The 22,471-nt window shown below is 40.0% G+C and overlaps 1 protein-coding gene across 2 annotated transcripts; it reads left to right on the forward strand.

Annotated features, from left to right (window-relative positions):
• Window positions 1-3,320: 3,320 nt before the first annotated feature.
• Window positions 3,321-21,713, forward strand: LOC310905997 (cell surface glycoprotein CD200 receptor 1-A-like). Of its 2 annotated transcripts, XM_083854956.1 has the most exons (6): window positions 3,321-4,161; window positions 15,318-15,632; window positions 16,333-16,587; window positions 17,365-17,464; window positions 18,390-18,441; window positions 19,728-21,713. In XM_083854956.1, the coding sequence occupies exons 1-6, from the start codon at window positions 4,074-4,076 to the stop codon at window positions 19,848-19,850; spliced, it is 933 nt and encodes a 310-aa protein (XP_083711082.1). In that variant the 5' UTR covers window positions 3,321-4,073; the 3' UTR covers window positions 19,851-21,713. The 2 variants fall into 2 exon arrangements, with proteins under 2 accessions (XP_083711082.1, XP_083711083.1); XM_083854957.1 differs by lacking the exon at window positions 17,365-17,464.
• Window positions 21,714-22,471: the final 758 nt, after the last annotated feature.

Raw genomic sequence — 22,471 nt, forward strand, 5'->3', positions numbered from 1 at the left:
TTGTTGGCAATGTCTTCATCCTCAACTGTGGCTCAAGCTTTAGCTATCCCAGTCTCTCCACTTTTCTTCCTTTACATTAAATGCACACTATGTTTTTAATTAATGCAACCAGCAAATCCTGACAACTTTCATTCCTCTACATGCATTATTTCTTTGTCCGGGTTATCCTCTGTCCCACTCTGTCCTTTCTCAGGATCAGATGTGGCAGTCTGATGAAGTTCCCACTGACTCGAAAAGGGGAAACATACCCCCTCCCATCTTTTATAAAGGAAAATAACAAAGACTCAGGGATACTACAGGTTTAGTCTCATCCTCTGTGCCTGGCAAGATCATGGAGCAGATCCATCTGGAAATTATACCAAGGCACATGGAAAGGAAGGAGGTGATTTGCAACAGCCAGTATGGCTCCACTGGCAGGTTTGAGGGCCTTCCATGATGGGTGAGGGCACTGGTGGATGAGGGAAGAGTAATTGATGCCCCATCCCAAGTGAAGTGTTCCAAGGCTGGGCTGGATGAGGCTTTGAGAAACTTAATCTAGAGAAAGATGTCCCTGCCTGTGACAGGAGTGTTGGAAATGGATGATCTTTAAGGTCCCTTCCTACCCAAACAATGCTAGGTTCCTATGAATTCTATGTCACGGGATGTCAGCTCTGAATATGTAACTTGGAGAAAAGTCTGCTGTGATTACTCATCACTTCTTGTAGTAAACTTCTGTTTTCTGTCATGACCTGCTACAGACTTCTCAAGTCTCACTTCCCAAAATTCTACTGCCTTCAACCAGAAAGTTGCTTCCAAAGTATCTTAATGACATCTTAAATAAATCTTTCCTACCTAAAGGATCTAGCTGTTGAATTTCTGGTTCTGAATTAATTTCTATAGTAAAGATCTTCCATGATGTCAACTTAAAGTTGGACTTTTCTTATTTAGAAGAGAGTTTGCTCTCTTCCAAAATCTCTTCTATCCCATTGCATCTCTTATTTTTTTGGTTTATACAGAAATCTTGTATCTAGTACATTACAAGACTGCACATTTTATGCATCTTAATATCCTCTTGTCTTTGCATCAGTTTTGAGCACCACTTCTTTTACATTTGAAGCCCAACATTGCCTACATTTTGCCTATTTCTCTCCAGTCTTCTTATTTTTACTTACATAAACATATCTTCTTCCTCTCCATGCCCTTGTCTAAAATACAGCAGTGATATCTATTCACATGCATTATTAATTTCATGGTCAATGGTAAATACTCAGAAAATAAACCAATGTTACTGTGAGTAGCAGATTGAAAACCTCAGAGCAGTGGAGTGTCAAAATCCTATACTGAATTTTAAATATCAAGTGGATAGAAATATACAGAACACCCTTCCACAAAAAGCAGTAGTCAATGAGATGTTCCTAGGACCAAGATCATCCCTCTGAATTTGTGTTTTGCATTATTTTCTTTATATAATCATTATCAGTCTTTCTTTTACTTATTTACATAAGACTTTAATTCACACTCCTCTTCCAGTGAACATCAATGCAGACCATTTTGGAATACCAGTCCGATTAAAAAAAGTTACCAGAACATCAGACTGAGTCATCAGAACAGTTTAAACATTGCGTGCAGTCCTAGTGCCTGAGCAGTTCATTTCCTGCCACCTTTGATCTGTTCTCTCTCTTTTTCTCTTATGTCTCTGTCCTCCCTGCTAATTATTCTGACTTGTGGCTTTTAATAGCTGAGGCCTTTTCTCTACTGCTGACCCACAGAATTGTGCTGGGGAAATGCTGTGGTTTAGGAAAGGAGGGGGAACACGGAGTCTAAAATTATTGTATGTGTGAGGAAGTGGAGAAACTGATACAATATTATTTTAAAGCAACCCACACAAGAGTATTCTGAAAAAAAAACAACCCCCAAACATATTGTTCAGAGAAAGATGTGGGTGACATTCAATTTCTGGTGACAAATATTTAACACAGATTTTTCATTCTGAAACAGTTTCACCCTTCCCCTCTGAACAAGGGCAAGTCTCTTCTTCATTCTGATTGCAAGACTGCAAATATTACCTGTCTTTATCCACAATAATTGTTGTTTCAATTTTTTTTTATTCATAAACAAGGAAAAGAGAAAGGCAGTTTAAGACAAAGCTAAATGAAAAATCATCACTTCTCTTCAAAATACTGATTTAACCTTATATTTTTGAGGTGGCTTTTCCTCAAAGGACACCCCAGTTTCTTATTTAAAGACAGTATTTTCCTGTGGAAATTTTTAGGAAAATGACTATGTTGCCAGTAGCAGAGTGAGCCACAGGACTCTGCAGCTGTTAATTCACCCTGTACAGGACTAACATACTACACACACACGTGCTTTACCCAAATCCTTCTCGTCTGCACAAAACTCCTGTCTGTCCTATTTGTGTTCCCACATTGCTCAGCATCTTCCCCACGATACCAACATTCATGCTGCTTTATGCATCCCATCTCTTCACTCTCACCACACCCAGAGAGATGGCTTCTCTCTTCTCCATGAAGTACCTTCATCACTTTGCTGGTACAAAAGTAAAAGCACTTGGTGAAAAATTTTGTAAAAGAAAGGAACCTTATCAAACTGTGAAAACAGGTCTCTGTGCACAAAGAGTGCTTCATTTCTTTACAGCTTCTAGTACCCATAAAATTCACGGTGTCACCTGGTGAAATTTCAGCATGCAAACTTCACTGCTGCTCACTGGAAAGCCCATCCTCTGGGATAACACATTTAAGCAGTGGGGGCGCAACGCCCAAGCAACTTCACCTGGCAAAAGGTGCGGGAATGTGTGAAAGAAACAGCCCTGCAGACACCGAGGTCAGAGAATGAGGGGCAGGAGGTGCTCCAGGTGCTGGAGCAGGGATGCCACTGCAGCCAGTGGTGCAGACCATGTGCCCCCACAGCCCATGGGGGTCCACAGTGGGGCAGACATCCATCTGCAGCCCATGGAGCAGCCCCACACTGGAGCAGGTGGATGCCTGAGAGGAGGCATGGGAAGCCTGCACTAGATTAAGGGCACATAATAGTGGAATTTATTTTTTGTTTTTGTCATCCAGAGAAAAATGTAATTTCAGTTGTGCCAAAAAAAAAAATATTGCTCAATATTTTGGTTTTTATACAGATTTCTTCCCCTTTCAAATTAGATCAGTTTCTAAACAAAAGCATAATTTAAATGTGAAGTATCATTGTTTCATTTTGGAAATATTTACTGTTTTCTTGTTTCAGCCCTCCAAAATGAGACATTTTGCAATTTTTCTGGAAATTGTTCCATATTCACAATGTTTTTCAGACTCTGCAAAAAGCAAGGTTTGGATTTGTAATATTTCAGCTGGCAGGGGTGGGGATGGAGTAAGGGTACACCTACAACTTATTTAAGAGTTCACAAGGCCTGGACATAAAAGTTCACATGAGGCTGTGCATATATATAAGAAGTGCAGAATTCCATGTGCTAAGTAAGTACTTAAGAGAGAAATAATTGAAAATGTCACTTACAGAGAAGATTTATGACTGCCTTTTTCTTTTTTTTTTTTTTTTTTTTTTTTTTTTTTTTTTTTTTTTCACAAAGACATGCAGAAGAATTTTTTTGGAGGTTGTGCCAAAGGTGTGATAAAGAAGTAGCAGAAGTAAAAATAGCAAGAAACATGAAGAATAAGTCTCTCTCTAGTTTCCCAAGACTAAGGTTTCCTTTTTGATATTAAACTCAACATTGAATAATCTCCTCTGGTTTTACTCTCTCTGAACTCTGCTGCAGGGTTTATCTTTACTCATCAGCGTCCTGAGGAGAGCCAATGAACGGAAGGCAGAATTGCTCAGCCTGTTTCCTCGGTGTTTGCCTGGGTTCTCAGCACAGGAAGCTCTGAAAAGTGCTCTGAAAAGTCAGAAGGAGGAACCTCTCCAGCTTTGAGGAGCCAGTCAGTCAGGAGCATGCACGGCTAAAGGAGAGGCATGGGAAAGGGGGAGGGGAAACACTGACACTGGCTGCTGAGGATGCACTGGCAGGCAAGAAAAGCTCCCCATGGCCACAGTTAGGCTGGCGGAGGCATGGATGGAGTGACGGAGCTGCCTGAGCCATGAAAGCAGGAACCAACATGAAGATTGTTCAGAAGACTGTGTCTGTTTTTGTGCTGCTCGCCATCACCATGGTCATGAGATTGGCAGGTGAGTCTGACTGGGACCAATCGGCCACTGGGATGTAAGAATGGGAAATGTGCACAGCTCCTTTCTTGCTATAAAAACTATAAATAATTCTGTGGCTTTTATTAAGTGCTAAAAATTACGAAGCACTATTACGGTATGCTTTCCCAATACCCACTCCTGCTCCTCTTTTCTTAGTGGTCACAAGGCTGCCAGGTATTTTCCCTGTGACTTCCATGTAGGCAACTATGTAGTGACCCCCTCAGCTGGGCACATACAATTTGTCACAAATAAACTCTTTATTGAGACCTCCAAACTCACATCATCTGAGAAACTGAACTTTTTAACACACTAAAAATATGCCTGGGAAAGTGTTTGGGAACTTGAAGCTTTTGGACTCGTAGATTCTGCTGAAGAGAGGCTGCAGGCTCTTTGAAATAGAGCAGGGATCTCTTGTGTCTTTCAGAGGAGAAGTGGAAGTTCACTGATGTGCTGAGAGAGGGGAGCAGCTTCTGGAATTTTGTTCTAAGGAGTGTGGCTGGTATCAAGATGGAAAAGGCTTTTGTGCCAAGGGCAATGGCAGTCCAAATTTTGTCTTTTAGTGTAATCGACTTCATTTTAATGCAGTTTAGCTACAACAGTTAATATTTCCAACATATTGCTCATTTGCATGTTTAGAGCTTCTGCTCTTCCAGACACCATACAGCAATCCAGGGATTTGATAATGGAACTAAGGATTTGAGGAGCAGTTCCAAATACTTAAACTGTTTCTGTACAGGAGGAAGAAGGCAGATAGGTCCATGAAATCCAAATTAAACTTTGGACATCTCTGAATAATATTAATGTGCATGTGACCATTCCTATTATGGACAGACAGAACTAAACTACATGAACATGACTTATTTCATTGCACTCGGTCAGAAAAGAAAAATATCTCCTTTGTGATATTTTAAAGCAAAACAGGTGCAGTCATTGTTGGCAGTGATGGAACACCCATCTATAATGTGTTTGGTGTGACTAATGAGGGATTCTAAATCATTACCTCAGTGCTACCCACTGGAAAAAAAATTAAATTCTTCATGAACATTATTAAACTTTGGATCACTAACCTTACAATAGGCACACTGGTAGTAAAAGAGCTGTCCTTATTCTCTAGGTAAAGAACTATCTCAAAAGAATACTGCGGAACCTGCTCAAATTCATGCAGATCAATTATGTCAGCATCAGAGACAGTCTACATTTTTGAAGACAGCTGCTCAAAAAGTAAAGGAGTGTGGATACACCAGAAAATGTTGAAGAAAAATGGGGAGACAAAGGGAAATCCTACTGGCAAAAAATATTTTAAAAAGTTCACTTTACTGGAAATATTTAAAAAAAAAAAAAAGTCCAGTGCCAAAAAGTGGCGGGTTTTCACCCTAAGGTATTTGGGTTTTAACTTCCTGGTGTCTTGGTTAACCAATTAAATTGCCCTTCAAAGAATGTAGAAAAAGATGTTCCATTAAAATCTAATTTCACCTCTTCCCCCAGCCTACTCCCAATAAAAAGCATCCGACTTTTGATGGGAAATTTTAGCTAGCACTGCTCCTAAATTTGTTTCCTTCAGTATTGGGGTGGTTCTTCTGAGCAAGATCTAGTGGCAAGGGGTTTTTTTCTGCAGAGATCACAAGCTAAATGTGTCAAGCTGATCCAATGTGCATATTCTTTCCAGATAATTTTAGTCTTCAGTGTTGCATGAAGCTCAGAAGGAACTATGTCCCACCTTCTGAAGACTAGAGTGAGCTACTCCAAAATAAATACAGTAATGGAAAACTTGTTGTATGTAACCAGACTTTATCTCCATTAACATTTTCCTTAACATTTCCTTAGCATGTTGTTTTGTGTGACTGGGTTAGTTTTTACCATAGGAGATGGAGCAGCTCAGAAAAAAGGCTGAGGTTGCTTCTTAATTGTCATACCTAGACCTGCCCTCAGGTAGAGTTGGATAATAAGCTACTGCATCTGTTGGAATATGATCTCTACTAAAAATCCTTTTGTGACAATCCTCAGTAGCAGCAGTGAAAAAGACTCAACATTAAAATATTTTTGGTAATGCTCTGAAGATTTCTCTAGTTGAACAGACCGCCCATGACACCTCAAATGGTTTTGTACCACACAAGGGAGAGCGGTAAGGACAGGCAAGATCTTCCATGAGAAGTCCATGCAATAAATCTCTTTTTCTTGAAATAACGTTTGCAGCATTTGGCTGCCTCTGTATTGTATCCTGTGACAATGGATAATGTCCAAGTGCTTCACAGGAAGCTGCAAGAAATCCATTATCAGTAATGAGATTCGATTCCCTACGGTTGTTCAGTTTTATCAATAGTGAAAAACTGAAGTCAGTGACATTGTGCTGGAATAATAGACTATGAGGTGAATTACAGTAAAGTTGATTTACAGAGCAACCTAGCTACCGTTCAAGTTTGCCTGCATACATAACCTCCTTGCATGCTACTGTTTTCATTTAGTTTCTTTCCTTAATACCAATACATTCTTTTTCACTAGTGTACTCATGTTTTATTGCCTTTTGGCTCTCTCTGTCCTAGTATGTTTCACTGCTCCTGTCTCTGTTGCCCTCTATTCTACTTTATGGTGGAATCTTGCTCTAGATACAAAAAAGCATAGCCTAAAAAACCCTATCATGGTAAACTTACATTTGTCTCCATTTCACTTTTTCTTTGCTGCTCCTTTGGGACTATGTGCTGGACTAATTCTGACTTCTTTTACCCCCAAAAATCTGAATCTAAGCAGCCTGTTTTTCTCATCCAAATTCTTTAAAAATAATTCTTTTTAAAGCATTAAATAAAGCAAAAATTTTCTTAGAGCACATCTAAATTGCCATAGTACAATCTTCCAAACACATCCTTATGACACCAACATTTACTTTGTTGTGGTCCAAATGCAGAGTGCGTTCGTGTTCGAACTTGTCTGCTTTAAAAACCACGGAAAGAAGGAAGTTCAGTCTTCCAAACTGGCCACATACTTCATGACTTACAAAGCAAGCAGATTTTCTTTAACTGTGAGTGCACTTCTAGAAGTACATGCTACTTACAACTCACAGCTGATATATTTTGTAGTTAGAGGTGCAATCATTCATAAGAAAAAAAGCATAGAGGATTTTCTTACGCTGCCTTTTCTTGGTGTTGAATAAGACAATGCTGGGATGAAAACTGCAATGCTAAAGGTAAGCACTGAGCAAGGTATGACTGAGATTTTAACCATGTAGAAGTGAGGTCAAAAAGTATGTTTTCACAGCAGTTCCTTAGCTGCTCTCTGCAAAATATGAAAAAGAAGGGACACAACCTACAGTTTGCAGACAATGATTGATTTTTGTTTAGAATAGTAGGAAAACACCGCTTAAGCGTAAGTGAAGAGTACTTGGTTTTTCTTCTCACATGGCCATGAGTAAAAGGCCAAGTTCAGCACATAGGACAAAATATAGAACAATCTGTATCTGTTTCTACACTGAGAACTGGAAGCACTTTGTTACACATGGTGTCACAGTGCTACTCTGAAATCAATACTACCCAATACTTTGACATCCACGGCAAATCCCTTTTGCCCTCATCCATTCCAGCTCACATTCTTCAAGAAGGAAGATCTAGATCTGTACTTACTTTGTACAGTTCAAAAATAGTAAAGTTCAAATTTTACAGCCAGACTGGTATACTATGTGACAGGTTATGAAGTTCAGTGATGACTTATTATCAGCTGAGGATTTGGCCAACTGTGTTTGTTCTCTAAACTGCATGACTCTGATACGTCATTTAAACACCAACTAATTTCTTCATTTAAGAAGTGTACCCATCCCTTTTTTTTTTCTACACAGTTGTATTATATTGAGACATAACCTATTTATGTGAGGATAAATCACTGAATCAAATTGCAGGCATTGTATTAGAAAACACTTTTCATGAACAATTTTATCACCAAAACAAGCACCTATTTTATTGAAAAGGTGGTTTTAATACTGATTAAGGCATGGTTCTGTATTCTACTTTCCAGCCAAAATTTGTTGTAGTCCCTTTTTTTATTATTATGACATTTTTAGATGCTGAATTTCAGCACACATCTAACATTCTACTCATCAAGGTCAACTGGTTCTTCTTGTGTGACATATCAATTCTTTACACTAGTAACACTGCATTCTTCCTGCTTTCAAGAAATTTCCTCCCACACTCCTGATACAGCCAATGCCATTAGTAAAAATGTTAAACAGAATTATAGCAAAAATCATCTGCTGAGAAACATTATCAGCAAGTTACCTTCAACCTGGCACCTCCATTTAAATGCCTTTTCTTTCTCTCCTTAACCTAGTTCTTTATCCATCATGTAGCTGTCTCTTTATTCTTTCAGCTTAATATTATTCAAAGGGGCACTGTATCAAACACATCTCTACCTAAGTGAGCTTTAGTGTCTTTTCATTGCCCTCAAAATCAGCTGTCTTGAAAGTCTGCTTGAAAAGATACTGGAGAAAGCTTAAATAAATTGAAAGGTCATAGAAAACTTACACACTAGGAACTGGCAACTGCAAAGATATATTCCGCCTTGGATGGGAAGACTGAAACCTTGGGATCGCTGTTGCTGTCTATCAGTGTCCTCAGCCTTCTGCAACATACAAAGTCATATTTAAATTTGCAATCTAAAAAAATCCAGCCATTCTATGAGCACTTCATATTGTAGAACCAATGACAAAGTGCATGAGATTACTCTTATAGCTTGCATGAAATAGCAAGAAAGAGTGACAGTACTGGTGGCAAGAAAAGTACTCCAAGTGGCACGGTAGTGGTGACAAAAGAAATGTGTTAAAAGAAAAACAAAGTAAGAATTTGAATATTAGGAAGAAAGGAATTTCTGAAGATAAGGAAAAAGCCTAACTAGAATGAAAGGAGAATAGGACATCTTTTCAAGGAACAATGATAAGTCTGGATAAAACAGTGTGAGTGTGAAACTAGCAGTAAAGGTATGAGTCTTTTAATGTGTCCTTTTAAAGATACATCCATGCTGAAAAAGCTGTGATCTAGGTTTCAAGAAACAGTCATATGAACGTGGGTCAGCTATTTGATGCGTTCCTATAATGAAATTTATAATCTAACTACTTGTCACCTGAAACACAGAGGTGGTTTTTAGCTTACACTCCATCCTGTGCTGTTGGGACTATGTTTTCACAGTCACAAAGCTACTCTATATAAGAGTCTGTCAGTACTGTAGCAATTCCTACCCTAGTACAAGTCCCTGCTATTTATCTTTATTTCATTCCATTCCAGACAAGCCTTGCTGGGTGTCACAGGAACTCTGTGGCAATAGAAGGGGAAAACAGATGCAGAACATAGACTTGTATCTAAACTCTTCCAAGTGTCCGGTGCTGCCTTTTTGATTATGACTTGCTGTGACTCATATATTACGTTCATTCCAAGACACAGTTAGTCACTGGCTGTGGTATGATCATTGTTTCAGTTCATTATATCGCTAAGTTTAATATCTGCAGGGGGTGTAGGGGGAAGATGCATCAAAATGTGCTGGTAAATGTTACAGTAAGAAATAAAGAATCAATAGGATGTCTGAGAAATATGTCTGAGAAAGTAAAGCAATCTCTTTAGAGTGCAAAAACTCTTTAACAGTTAAATTTTGCAAGAAGCTGTCATGGAAATTGAGGCAATTAAAAATTCTATTGTGGTTTAAAACCTGCTATGGAGAATAACAGAGGCTGGAAATCTTTTGTGTTTGAAAGCAACCAAAAGCACTTTCAATCTGCGTAGCTGTCTCTGATTTTGCAGTGATTCCCCTCAAAAGTTTAGTGGCTTCACAATCAAATGTTCCTGTTTTTAAAACCTTTTTTCTTTTAGTGTGAGAAAGTATGTGAGAAACAGGAGAAATGACGAAACAAGTGATACTGCAAAGAAGCTGGTGCAACTAGTTATTCATGAGAGCTGTCAAACACACTGCATAAACCACACTGAAAAAAATGGAGCGATCTTCCCCTAATCTTCTCAAATTACAGTAATCTTACCATGACAACAATAACCAGCACATTTTTGAAAGACAAGTGTGAACTCCTCAACCAAGTTTGTTTTTTCCTGAGAGAGTGTCCATTTTCAAACATAAAAGTGGAATCTGTCAGTGCATTGGAATGTGCACTCAATGCATTGCAATAGAGCCTTCTCAGACATGGCTTGAAGCCTTCTGCAACAGTCAAGGAGAGACAGTGAGAGATGGCATAATTAGATAGATTTCAGAGGCTAGAGTCAAATTGGAGGACCTCAGTCTAAAGACCTGCTACTGTCAGATGAGTCTCCCAGGTGAAACCTGATCACAATGGATTTGCATTTACTACCAAAATAAAATGGCTCAGTCTGGTGCTGTACAGAACTCCCAGAATCTAACTCATCTGTTTTCTACATCAGTGTGACAGACAGCACCTACTCTTGGGTTCCTGAGCTCTGCTCTTTCTGGCTAACAGAAAAAATGATTGCTGTTTTCCAGAGTCAAGTCAATGGTCAAGAACATGACTGAAAATGAGATGTTATTTACAATAAATATGTGACCCTTCATTTCATGTCTCTTGTGTGCAATGAAATAGTTAACAGTGCTGACATTCAATTACCGTCCTACAATTAGCACTGCACCAAGATGCTGCACCAATAGCTCACACCTCTTCAGATCACTTGTTCTCTGCAGGCCCACAAAGGATGAGGCCTTTGCTGCACTAAATATCCCCTTTTTCAGCCACAGCAAGCTGTGAGTTCAGCTGTAAGATGAGTTTTCACCTTGAGATATGTAGCCGTGCAATGTGCTGGTTTGTTTCTGAGCCTTTAAGTAGATAGGTGCTGATGTGGATGCCATATATCTGCCTTAATGCACTGGTCATAAACCAGTTGATTATCACAGAGGAAATGGCAGCAAATGACTATTAGCCAATTTGCAGCATGAAAAGACCATTCCAGAAAACAGTGGTGTGGTGAGAGGTCTGAATGAAAACACTTGCAGCACTAAACCTTTTCTCTTTAACAGAATGGAATACTGTGCTGGTTTTTGGCAGGGATAGAGATAATTTTCTTCATAGTGGTTACTGTGGAGCTGGATTTGTGCTGGAAACTGTGTTGACATGACAGGGATGTTTTGAGCAGTGCTTACACAGAGCCAAGGCCTTTCCTGACTCTCACACCACCAGTGAGTGGACTGTGGGTCCAAAAGAGCTGGGAGGGAACACAGCCAGGACAGCTGACCCCACCTGGCCATAGGGATATTCCAGACCATGTGGCATCATGCTCAGCACATAAAACTGGGGGAAGAACAAAGAAGGGATGCTTGGAGCTATGATGTTTGTCTTCCCAAGTCACCATCATGCATGATACAGTCCTGCTTTCCTGGATATAGCTGAACACCTACCTGCCCTTGGGATATTTTGTTTTTCTTGTTTGCAGAGCTTTTGCTTTACCTATTAACCTGAGAGTTTTCTCACCTTTCTGATTCTCTACTGTAGGGGAAGTCTTCAAGAGAGAGCCACTGTCTGTGTGGGGCTTTGTTGCCAGCTGGGAATAAACCACAGCTGTTTGTTTAGTTCTCCTTTAGTTCTGTTTGTTTAGTTCTCCCGCAGAGCAGACATTCACCCTCTAGGTTGAGTGGAATTCCCAGAGGAAAGGGAAGATTGTGTCTTCCCTCAGAGCCTCTGAGTACATATCCAAGAGCACAGGCTGGGGCAGGCAGTATAAGAAGGACAAAGGAAGCTGATCAGGAGACTTTGGCAAAGGGCTTGATTGTAGCAGACCCGCAAGAAGTCATGGAAGTGAGGGAAAAGGAGCTCAGATGTGATCATGTAAAAAATGTGCAACCTGACAAGTCAAAAAAAGCTTGTGGAATAGAAAAGAGGACTGAGGGAAAGAACCTATTTTTTAGGGGCAGAGGGAGCAGAGGAGATTTATTTTCACGTCTTTTACTTCCACGAGTAAAGCCAGTCCCCTGCAGAACTGTCAGGTTCTGGCATATTGATTTATGTTCTAATAAAAGATACTTTTAGATACTTAAATGGCTTTTGGTGTGCTCATTAGAAAGAGAAAGCAGAATATGTCCAACTTCAATCCAACTTGAGGTACTAGACAGATCTTCAGACTGGAGGAAATGCTAAGGCTGACCAGGAAGAATAGGATAGGATAGGATAGGATAGGATAGGATAGGATAGGATAGGATAGGATAAGGATGAGGATAATTTCTATTTAAAGAACTGCCTTTGTGCTTGGGGATCCCATGGCTATTTACATATTAACTTCTGGGAATATGCATTTTTGGCTTGCCTCTGAATAAAGCTAACTCTGTGGTAAAAACTAGCAACTTTTATCTCACTTCCTGAGATTGTATTTTAGCTTGAAATAGAAACTTCATCAGAAACTTCTATGAAAATGGATGACATTATTCTTCATGGTTTGGAAGTTCCCCATCAAGTATTACCAAGGCCCAGTCCTGATTTGCTTGTGACTCACTTCAAAGTCACTTCAGAAACACAAATTAACCAAACCTTTAAGGATTTTTGTCAGACATATTCTTTTGCAAAAGCATTCAAAAGATCATGTTTCAAGCAGCATGAAAAAAAAGCAAATCAAGAAAGAAAATTCACAATGAATATTTACACTAGAGCTGCTTACCTGCCCTCTAATAATAAAAGGGCAGTAAAGTGAAGACAGTTTAACCTTTTATATTAATGAGATGTCTTTGCAAAAGTAGGAAGCTGTGTGGATAAGATAAACAAGAAGATTTTTTACTAATTAATGTGACAGCTGGGGAAAAATCTTGTCTTACTAAAAGCCTTCTAAATTAATAAAAAGATACAGGGGACTTCATAATCCTTCTACAAATTTTCTGTAAAGCTAAAATTTTATTTAAACTTGACTCAGCAGATTTTAAGCTTTCTGATGTGGTTTCTTATTTGAAGTGAATGGTACCTGATTCATTCAGAGGAGAATATCACAGAAAGGCATGGCAAAAAAGCACCACTTTCACTGTCTCTTTATAGGCCTGAAGCATGAAAACCCATTATGTTGGGGAACTTTGACATTGAAATGAGCTGCTTAGGAGATCCTGAGTTGACAGACAAAAAAAATGCCGCTGCTTTAATATGTAAATGAAAGTGTACACAGTTCAATATGCACAGCACTGTCATTCTTGCTCAACATTTGCAAACATTATCCTAAACCCCAGCTCCAACACACGGGCTGGTTGAGTGCTTAGGTTTGTTTAGTCATTTTCAGTAGGGGTCAGACATATTCTGCATGACTTGGAGCTCTGAAACTCTCAGCAATGATAAACTAGGAGAGGAAACACTTTGTTGTCCAGTCTTCAGAGACACTCAGTGAACTCATCCAGAAAGGATCACGAGACAAAAGACACCTTTCAGTTCTGCTCCTGGGGAAATCATCTGAGTTTAAAACACACACACCCCTCAGATTTTCTTGGAATGCCATTAAAGAGAAAAATCTTTTCATTTAAAAACACCTCCAGAGTAATAATGCATCACAGAACACCCTTAACAGCTGAAGTGTCTTCACTCAAAGGATACTTAATGCCCAAAATGAAAAGGCAAAAACCTTTAAAGGAACACGTAAAGATTTAAAATGCAGTCAACTGTGTTCATTTTCAAGTCAGAAATCATTTCCCAAGAAAACAGTCAAATAAAACCAGAAGCAGTTGAGCTGAAATGGTTCATTCATCTAGATTAAGAAGATAACGAGATTTCAGACAATATTATTAAGGTAAAACCAACTGTAGTTTTCTCAGAGGCTAATAATAATGATTTGACCAATTACTTAAAGTTGATGCTCATTAAAACCACTTCTTATAGCATTGTAAATGTTCAGGAACTGGGCTTCTTAATGTGCTGGACAGCAGAAATAATATAATTCCAGATCTGGGTAGGGGGTAGTGAAACCCAACAAAGTCAGATCTTGTACCATGGAGGAAGACTGACAAGGGTTTGACTAATCATGCAAAAATGGAATCTTCTAATTCTTTGCCTATTCCAGATGAACTTTCAATTGCTGCTTTAGTGTATTTGCTTGTAAGATTTGGGGAGGGGGTTAATATTTTTGGAATGACTTGTGAAAAACTTGTTTGTCAGTACCAATCAGATTGGTTAACTTTAGTTGTCTGTCTAGATCAATGCAGGTTTTAAAAATAGCATTCTGCTTTCCTCCTCACACACAGCTTTGAGACTGCCACTAAAACCTTTGTTCAGCCAAAGGAAACAGCAACTCATGTTCCACCAGTGACATGGAGAACTGAGAGATCAGTGGTTTACTGTCCCAAAGTTTAATGGCCACCTACTAAGAGGAAAAGTGTGAAGTGGTAAACAGAGGTTTATTGGGAGTGCAGCTATGGGTATTATTCTTATAAACCCATTAATTGTGAAGTTTCATTCACATACAGTTTGGCATCTAGAGATTGCTTGCTTTTAATTTCTGCAGAAGCCAAAGGACACAAAAGTCCCATTCCCTCACCTGCTTTCACACTGGATTACAGCTTGCACATCAGACTCTTTATTTCCCTCAGTCTCACAAGTGCCTCATAAAAGAGGCTGCCTTTGTACATGTAGGCAACACTAATGCACATATCAGAAAACCCTGAGACAGGAGGCAAAATCCTTTCCTCCTGCACAAAGCTCCACCATGGTTATGTGTGCCTGGGTAATGCCTGAGAGGTGTAGACGAGGCCTTTGCCCGGGGTTGGATTTCTGATATGAATGCAGAAGTACAAGTTTACTTTTCTGGCAACAACAGTTACAGAGAAAAGCCACTATCATGTGGCCAGATGCAATAGTCATATTTCTGTATTTTAAGCCCTGTGAGCAAACCCCTGGAGGATTTGCTGGTACAAGCAGTCTTTGGATGTGGAACTGCTAAAGACAATGGGCAGGAGTAGGGTCCTCCTCCAGTATCCAGTCTTATCCACCAGGATGATCTTCAATGGGAAATTTGTATAGGCCATGATGGGCCCCTGGCTCCATAATCCAGAGCTGTAATAAGAGATGACAGACAACGTGCAGATGAACACAGCCATGGCCTCACACTTGTTTGTGCCACTGCAGACATTTCCTTGTGAAGTCCAGACCACAATTCCTGGGCTCCTTCTCACATGTTCTCTTTTTTTCTCCTCAGGGAACACTAACACAGTGTTAGTGACCACAGTAGGTGACAGCCCAGTTCTCACCTGCCTTATCAAAGAAAATACAACTATGTTCAAATGGACAATAAACTCCGAGGTTGAAGGCCTTTGCAACTTGGTATACAGGACTGATAGAAACGAGACACACAGAGGAAACTGCAGTGACAACATAAACTTGAAATTCAGAGCAGGTCTGCCTTCTGCCCTTGAGATACGGCAAGTGGGAATAGCCCAGGAGGGAAATTACAGCTGTGAAATGGCATCAAAAGACGGGAATTTCCAAACAACGTACAACCTGACCGTGCTGGGTAAGGAATGTGCAAAAGTGGAGCTTGTTTTTTTTGAACTAAAGAGGGTAGGGTTAGATTAGATATTAAGAAGATATTCTTAATGAGTAGTGAGGTACTGGAACAGATTGTCCAGAGAAGCTGTAGCTGTCCCAGCGTTAAAGGCCAGTCTTGTGGAAGGTGTCCCTTTGCATGGCAGGGTGGTTGGAACTAGAGGATCTTTAAGGTCCCTTCCAAGCCAAGCCATTCTGTGATTCTATGATTCTTGCTGGGATAAACTCATGCATTTCATTGGGAGTATCTTTGTGTCTCCTTTCTCCTTATTTCCCACAACTCTTCTCCTTTCTGCTGTTCCTTTTTTTCACTGTCTAGTTAGAAATGACAGGTGTGAAGCAATTTCCCATGTACCCACAGAGGATATGAATGGCTGTGGTAAGGCTCAACAGGATGGAGGAGGGTTGTGCAAAAGGGACAAACACAGCTGTTCTTTGTCTCTTGTGTTTTGGGCTCATGTTGCTGCAATGGGATGGGATGGGATGGGATGGGATGGGATGGGATGGGATGGGATGGGATGGGATGGGATGGGATGGGATGGGATGGGATGGGATGACCCCCTCAAACTTATTCTTTTCACTGGGTTCATTTTGGGTGGAGAACAAGAGGATTCCAGCCCAGCTGTGCCAAACTAACTCCATGCTCTCCCCTGGCTGGTGCTTTGCAGCCCCCCCAAGGCTGAGCCTGTACTGTGATGAGCAGGGCAGCCCCGTGTGCGAGGCAGCGGCGGGGAAGCCGCCGGCTCAGCTCTCCTGGCTCCCAGAGAGCAGCTCCAGAGCAGAGGAGAAGCGCCACAACAATGGGACAGTGACTGTTCTCAGCAAGTTCACAAACTGTAGCACCAATGGAACCAATATGACCACCTGCATGGTGTCCCACCCAGCTGGGAACTGGAGCCGGTCCATAGCCTGCTATCCCTCAGGTGAGCTTCCCTTTGTGTTTTTCATCTTCAAATCCCTGTTCAGCTTTGTCAGCCCTTGTTCCTCCTAGGAAGGAAAGTTTCAAAGATACAGAAACCTTCAGTGAAGTCCTGCAAAGACAAGAGTATCATCCCAGTGTGCCTTTGCCCAGAAACATCACCTGCTTGTTTGTGTTCTAGACACTATTTCCTAATGTTTGGTTCCCTAAAAGGGATACATATAAGTGTGGTAGTGTTCTTTTCATAGTGGAAATGCTTTTGGAAACAGAGAGAAAGCAGTCATATCTTTGTGTTCAAATTATCACTTAGAATGAGAATATTAGGACTTTTTTTTTTTTACTGCAAATTTTAATGTCATGGTAAGAGAGATGGAGACCCAAGTCTTGAGTGGCTAACAGAAAAAAATACATTACTTCATTCCAAGTTGTGAATGTCTGACACTGTATGACCCCTGGGTTCTGGTCTTAGGTTTTCTTGTTGCTTTCGAGAATATATATGACTACTGAGAAATGCTGAGTCCTTGAGAGAAACTCAGGTGTGGCTTAGTGAAAATATGAGTGACCACTGTGAGATTTGTGGAATCTTCTTCTGCTTCTGACACAGACTCCATTTGTGTTTCTCAGCAAAGTTTCATTACTAACTTTTCCATCTGCTGAAGGACATTCTATTTGTTTTACAAGCATGCTGAAAATGCATGTATGCACTAAAGCAACTTTAATCTTCTACTGAAATTATACAGAAACTGAAAAAATATAACTGAGACTGTCTCTTTATGTTTAGAGAAAACCAACTTTCTCCTGTATGCCTGCATCATTGCTTGTGTTCTGGTCATTATCACCTTGTTGGCTGTCATTTACTATTTCAAGCTCCGCAGTGATAGGTATGTATGTATACTAAGGTGCAAAGGAAAAACTGTCCAGTGCTAGAAGAAATTTTAAAGTACTCTTCGTGTCCTGAAATCAGATGATTCTGTCAGTCTGTGCTGCTGTGAATAACCAAATTATCTACATCAAATATTTCTGTACTGCAGACACTATGCACTGTGCAATACACACATAATGCCTCTGAGTAAAATATAAATGGGAAGAAGTTGGCCCTGATTGCATTGCTTCCTAAAGGGGAACACTTCATTTTGACAGGAATCTGTGGGAGTAAACCTTCTTCAGACACTGTGATAGTCCGCCAGTATCTCTCTTGGTTAGATCAGGGCATTGGTTCTGCTGCCTAATAAGTTCCACTAAATGCCAGAGGACTGAGCAATGCCAGCCTGCCATATGAACAGAAGGGACAGCAGATTGTATCTGTATTTATTAAAAAATTCCTTCAGTGAAGCTGAGCTCTAGTCCCTTTAGGATTTCCTATGAAGAAAATAAAGTAGTTCTGAGGAAAAACTACAGAAATAATTTGTGCAGTGAAAGGCTGAATTAGCACCTGTACTGAAAAACCTCAGCTAGGTTCCTCATTTGCCTGTTCCAAACTGTTTTTCTCTCAGGCCTCTTCCCTCAGAGGTGAAGAATTAGTTCAATGTAATTTCACTAACTGCAAAATATATATCTTTACAGAGGGTTTTGATTCTAATCTGTTTCCATTTTATGTATAAGCTCCCACAAACACAAGGAAAGACCTCTTAAGAAAGGCAGGGTGCTATAATCTCAGGATCAAAAGTCAAGGAAAGAGAGACATGAAAAGTTTTACTCTTAAAGACAAGAAAAATAAATGTTTCATAAGTTTTTGATCAAAGAAACCAAGCTGTGATGCAGCCAAACATGATTTAATACTTGTTGGTGTTTTTTTTTTTTTCACAGTCTATGCCACAAAACCAAGCCTCCTGAAATTGCTCCTATACATTCCCAACAGGTAAGGAGGATGATGCAAATTATACTATCACCAAATCATGGTGATTCTGGTAGCCCTGGAAACATGATCAGTGAAGGGAAAACATTAGATTTTTACTCTCAGCTTTCAGTAGGTACTACTACGTCTGATATATTTACTCTTAGCTCTTTGTAAGACAGAATAAAGTTTATCTTCACCATAACTTCAACTTGGAGCAAACACTAGAGGTGTGTCCCGACAGCAAACACTCAGCTAATGCCATCCTTTAATTTTAACAAGGAGTGAGTCCCACCACATTTTCCTTGTCATATCAGATACTCTGACCACAACTGCTCTCCAAACAACAATCACGAAGGCAGTCAATAGCATGGGTTGGGGGATATTAAGAAAACTATTAGTGAACAGGAAGATTAAGCAACAAGATTAACAGACACCAAGAGAAAAGAATATCCCTTTTGGTGTCCAGAATGATAATGTGTGAGTTTTGAAGGCCACTCTCTTTATCCTGCACGGTCAATCCACAGTCAAAGAAACAGTCATACTCAAGACAAGGGAAGGAGAGCTGATCTGGAAACTGGAAGATATTTTTGGATTCCCTATGTTGTTAGAACCTTCCTGTGTAGCTGAGCAATTCACTTGTAAGCTCTGTCTTTGTTCTCTGCTGCCAAAGCCAAATAAAAGCATCTCTACGCAGACAAGGTGTGTTACAATTATATTGTATCTGTGTACCCACAGTGTACACTAGACTCAAATTCTGTTATCAACTTGAAAAGATGCTTCAGTTTCTGAAGAGACTTAGTCAGTTCTAGTTATTAGTATTCCTGCTGTTCTGCTGCCCTCCCTCACAGCTGTCGTAGACAGACACACTTGCATTAATATTAAATGATGGTTTAAGTACCAGCGTTCTTGCTGTCATGTCATGGGACTTCTATTAGCTTGTCTGTAGACTGAAACTGCAGACTGATGAGGAATGAATCAAGGTCAAGTCTCCAGCATATTATTTGCTCTTTCTAGAGAATTAGATCCTAATAATTTTTTTTTTCAGGCCAACAAAAGTGGAGTAGAAGAGAAGATAAAGGAGGCAAGTGAAACAATACCTCAGCTTCACTCTCCAAATCTTTGACAGACATAGCTATCCATGTTCCTTGGTAGAAAAAGAAATAGAGGGCTTTTTTCCTTTAGTTGAAGAGGAGTAAATATGAGAGCACTGTTTCCCAGTTATTTTCTTCAGTCCAGATGAAAGATTTGCAGAGTCTTGCCAAGCTAAACTCACCATGTATTCACAGTTTTTGGTTTTGTTTTGCTAGGATGACACGATGGAAGTGGAACCTTATACTACTTATGTGCAGAAGGAAAATGTAATTTACAACTCAGTGTTGGATCTGACAGTGGGGCAGAATCTTCCACAAGAGCTGTGTCGAGAAACATGAATGATTCAACACCAGAAAAGGAAAGAGATACTTTATAGAAGACTGGTTATAGAAAGAAACATCTCAGAGGATTTCTTCAGATTTTGGGCAGCCTAGATCACTAGGTCTGTTCAAACACCTCTGCTTGCTGATGAGTCCATAGTTTTTTTTTTCCCATTTTTCTTTTTTCCTTGGGAAAATGTGTTTTTCCTTGGGAAGATGTGACTGACTACACACCGTAGTTTTTCCTGGAAAAGTTGTGACCAGTCTTCCCTTTGCCTCTCTTGCCTTGGAGATTCTAGTTTTGTCAGTCACTTGTAGTTGTTACTTTGATGCACTTGACACTATGATACACACATTTGGGAGACCAGAGGAGTGTTCTGTCTGAACTAAAACAAAACACTCTTCCACCAACAGCCACTTTTTTCTAATACATATGTTAGTAACACATGACCTGGGTACTGATCATCACTGAATACCTCAAATAGCAGAAGGTAGGGAAGATTTAGTTCTGAAAATTGAAACAAGGGATAAATTTAGAAGGTCATCCACTAAGAAGGAGACTGTATTAGCATGACTAATTCACTTGTTAGGTTCATACTCAGTATTTCAAGATGCCATTATGGGATGTCATCTAGAAGAATATGGACAAGGTTGATAAGAGGGCCAATGGGAATCTCATGAGATTTAACAAGACCAAGTGCAAGGTGCTGCACCTGGGCTGGGACAACCCCTGGTATCAGCACAGGCTGGGGATGAACAGATTGAGAGCAGCCCTGAGGAGAAGGACTTGGGGTAGATGAGAGCCTGGCCATGATCCAGCAAAGTGCACTTGCATCCCAGAAAACCAATTGTATTTGGGCTGCATCCAAAACAGCATGGCCAGCAGGGGAAGGAAGGGATTCTGCTCCTCTACTCTGCTCTTGTGAGAAGCCACCTGCAGTGCTCCACCCAGCTCTGGGGTCCCCAGCACACACAGGACATTGACATGTTGGCATAGATCCAGAGGAGGCCATCAAGGCCATTAGAGGGATGGAGCACCTCTCCTATAAGGAAAGGCTGAGAGAGTTGGGATTGTTCAGCCTGGAAAAGGGAAGGCTTTGGGGTGACTGAATTGTAGCCTTCCAGTACCTGAAGAGAACCTGCAAGAAAGACAGAGACAGACTTTTACAAGAGCATGCAGTGACAGGGCAGTGGGGAATGGATTCACACTGAAAGAGAGTAGGTTTAGATATTTTAGATATTAGGAGGGAATTATTTTCTTTGGGGGTGGTGAGACACTGGAGCAGGTTGCCCAGAGAAGCTGTGGATGCCCCATCCCTGGCAGTGTTCAAGAACAGGTTGGATGGAGCTCTGAGCAACCTGGTGTAATGAAAGGTGATCCTGCCAGTGCCAGGGTAAGTGGACCTTGCTGATCTTTAAGGTCTCTTCCAACCCAAACCCCTCTATGATTCTGTGATTTCCACTAAATACGTTCATTCTGTGTTTCAGATCACTGCTATGATTATTTTTCTCTAAGAGTCTATGAAGATATGGCATTCCTCTCTTTCTTAAGAGTATAAGCATTAAGATATTGTAAAATACTTACATTACTCAAAACACATAGCCTACTCTTACAAAAAAAAACCCCATAACATATTTCACAACACCAAACAAGTACAAATACATCTTCTATAAATGTGCAATAATGTACAAAAAGGATAAAATGCTTGCTAATTGTAGTCATATTTATTTTAACTACCACAATTGAAGTTTTTTTCATTTATATGTCTAGATATTTTACTGATATTCTGTTCAATGTACTTGCAAGTTCACTTTTTTGTATGTAAATCAGATTATGTATCTTATTGTCCCTAATTTTGAGGTGACTTATTCTCACCTTCACAAAATATCCCTTGGGAATAAGTAAAATAAATTGTCCTCTATATAGTAGCAGTTCTCAAAATTTTTGATTGATGCCTTTCTAGCTAAAGTATGAACTGACTTTACAGTAAGAGTAAGGAAATATATTTATAAACCTCTGTTGACTAGCTCTTATTTAAAAATCTGACTGGGTACTTGGTCTGATTGCAGCATCAGAAGAACTGGATTTTTCCTTTACATTTAGAAATGTCTTTTGACACACATTGTTAGAGTTTTCTGTTGAGCTAAGCTCCCAAGGGCCATGACACAGTGCTTGGAAAACAGACTTCTAAACTGATTGCAGTTCCTAAATGTATTGCTCATGTAAACTGGTACAGCTGGTTATCTACTCTCACTCTAGCAGCTATGAAGCAGCCACTCTTGCCCAGGTGCTCTCTGCACACAAGTATTCCTCTTCTCCATTTCTGCATGTCATTTTAGAGTGGAAGGGATTGAAGCTGAATATTAAGCAGCTACAAACAACTTTTAAAGGAACTTCAGTTTCCAGTGGCTGACCAAAGAAGAGAGCCAGTTAACCCAGGCATAATCCTCTGAAATTCCTCACTTAAAATAGATGTTATACTGACCAGTGGTCTTTTTTCCCACTCAAAAATAGAGTGCCATCACTTTTTGAGACTTTTTTTCTGTTGACTGAAAAGTGTTTTATATTGTTCAGTGTTCATAAATGGGGTTCATCAGCTCTTGAAGGTAGATTGTTGCCAGTTTATAAGCAATATATA

Source organism: Zosterops lateralis, assembly GCF_965231275.1.
Source record: "Zosterops lateralis genome assembly, chromosome: 2".
NCBI classification, from domain to species: domain Eukaryota; kingdom Metazoa; phylum Chordata; class Aves; order Passeriformes; family Zosteropidae; genus Zosterops; species Zosterops lateralis.

What these genes read in the sequence shown, in the direction of transcription:
- LOC310905997 (XM_083854956.1), top strand. Translation starts at nt 4,074, where the DNA reads ATGAAAGCAGGAACCAACATGAAGATTGTTCAGAAGACTGTGTCTGTT. An exon ending in TTCAAGCTCCGCAGTGATAG is followed by an intron (nt 17,465 to 18,389) that starts GTATGTATGTAT and finishes TTTTTTTCACAG; the next exon opens with TCTATGCCACAAAACCAAGC. An exon ending in CTCCTATACATTCCCAACAG is followed by an intron (nt 18,442 to 19,727) that starts GTAAGGAGGATG and finishes TTGTTTTGCTAG; the next exon opens with GATGACACGATGGAAGTGGA.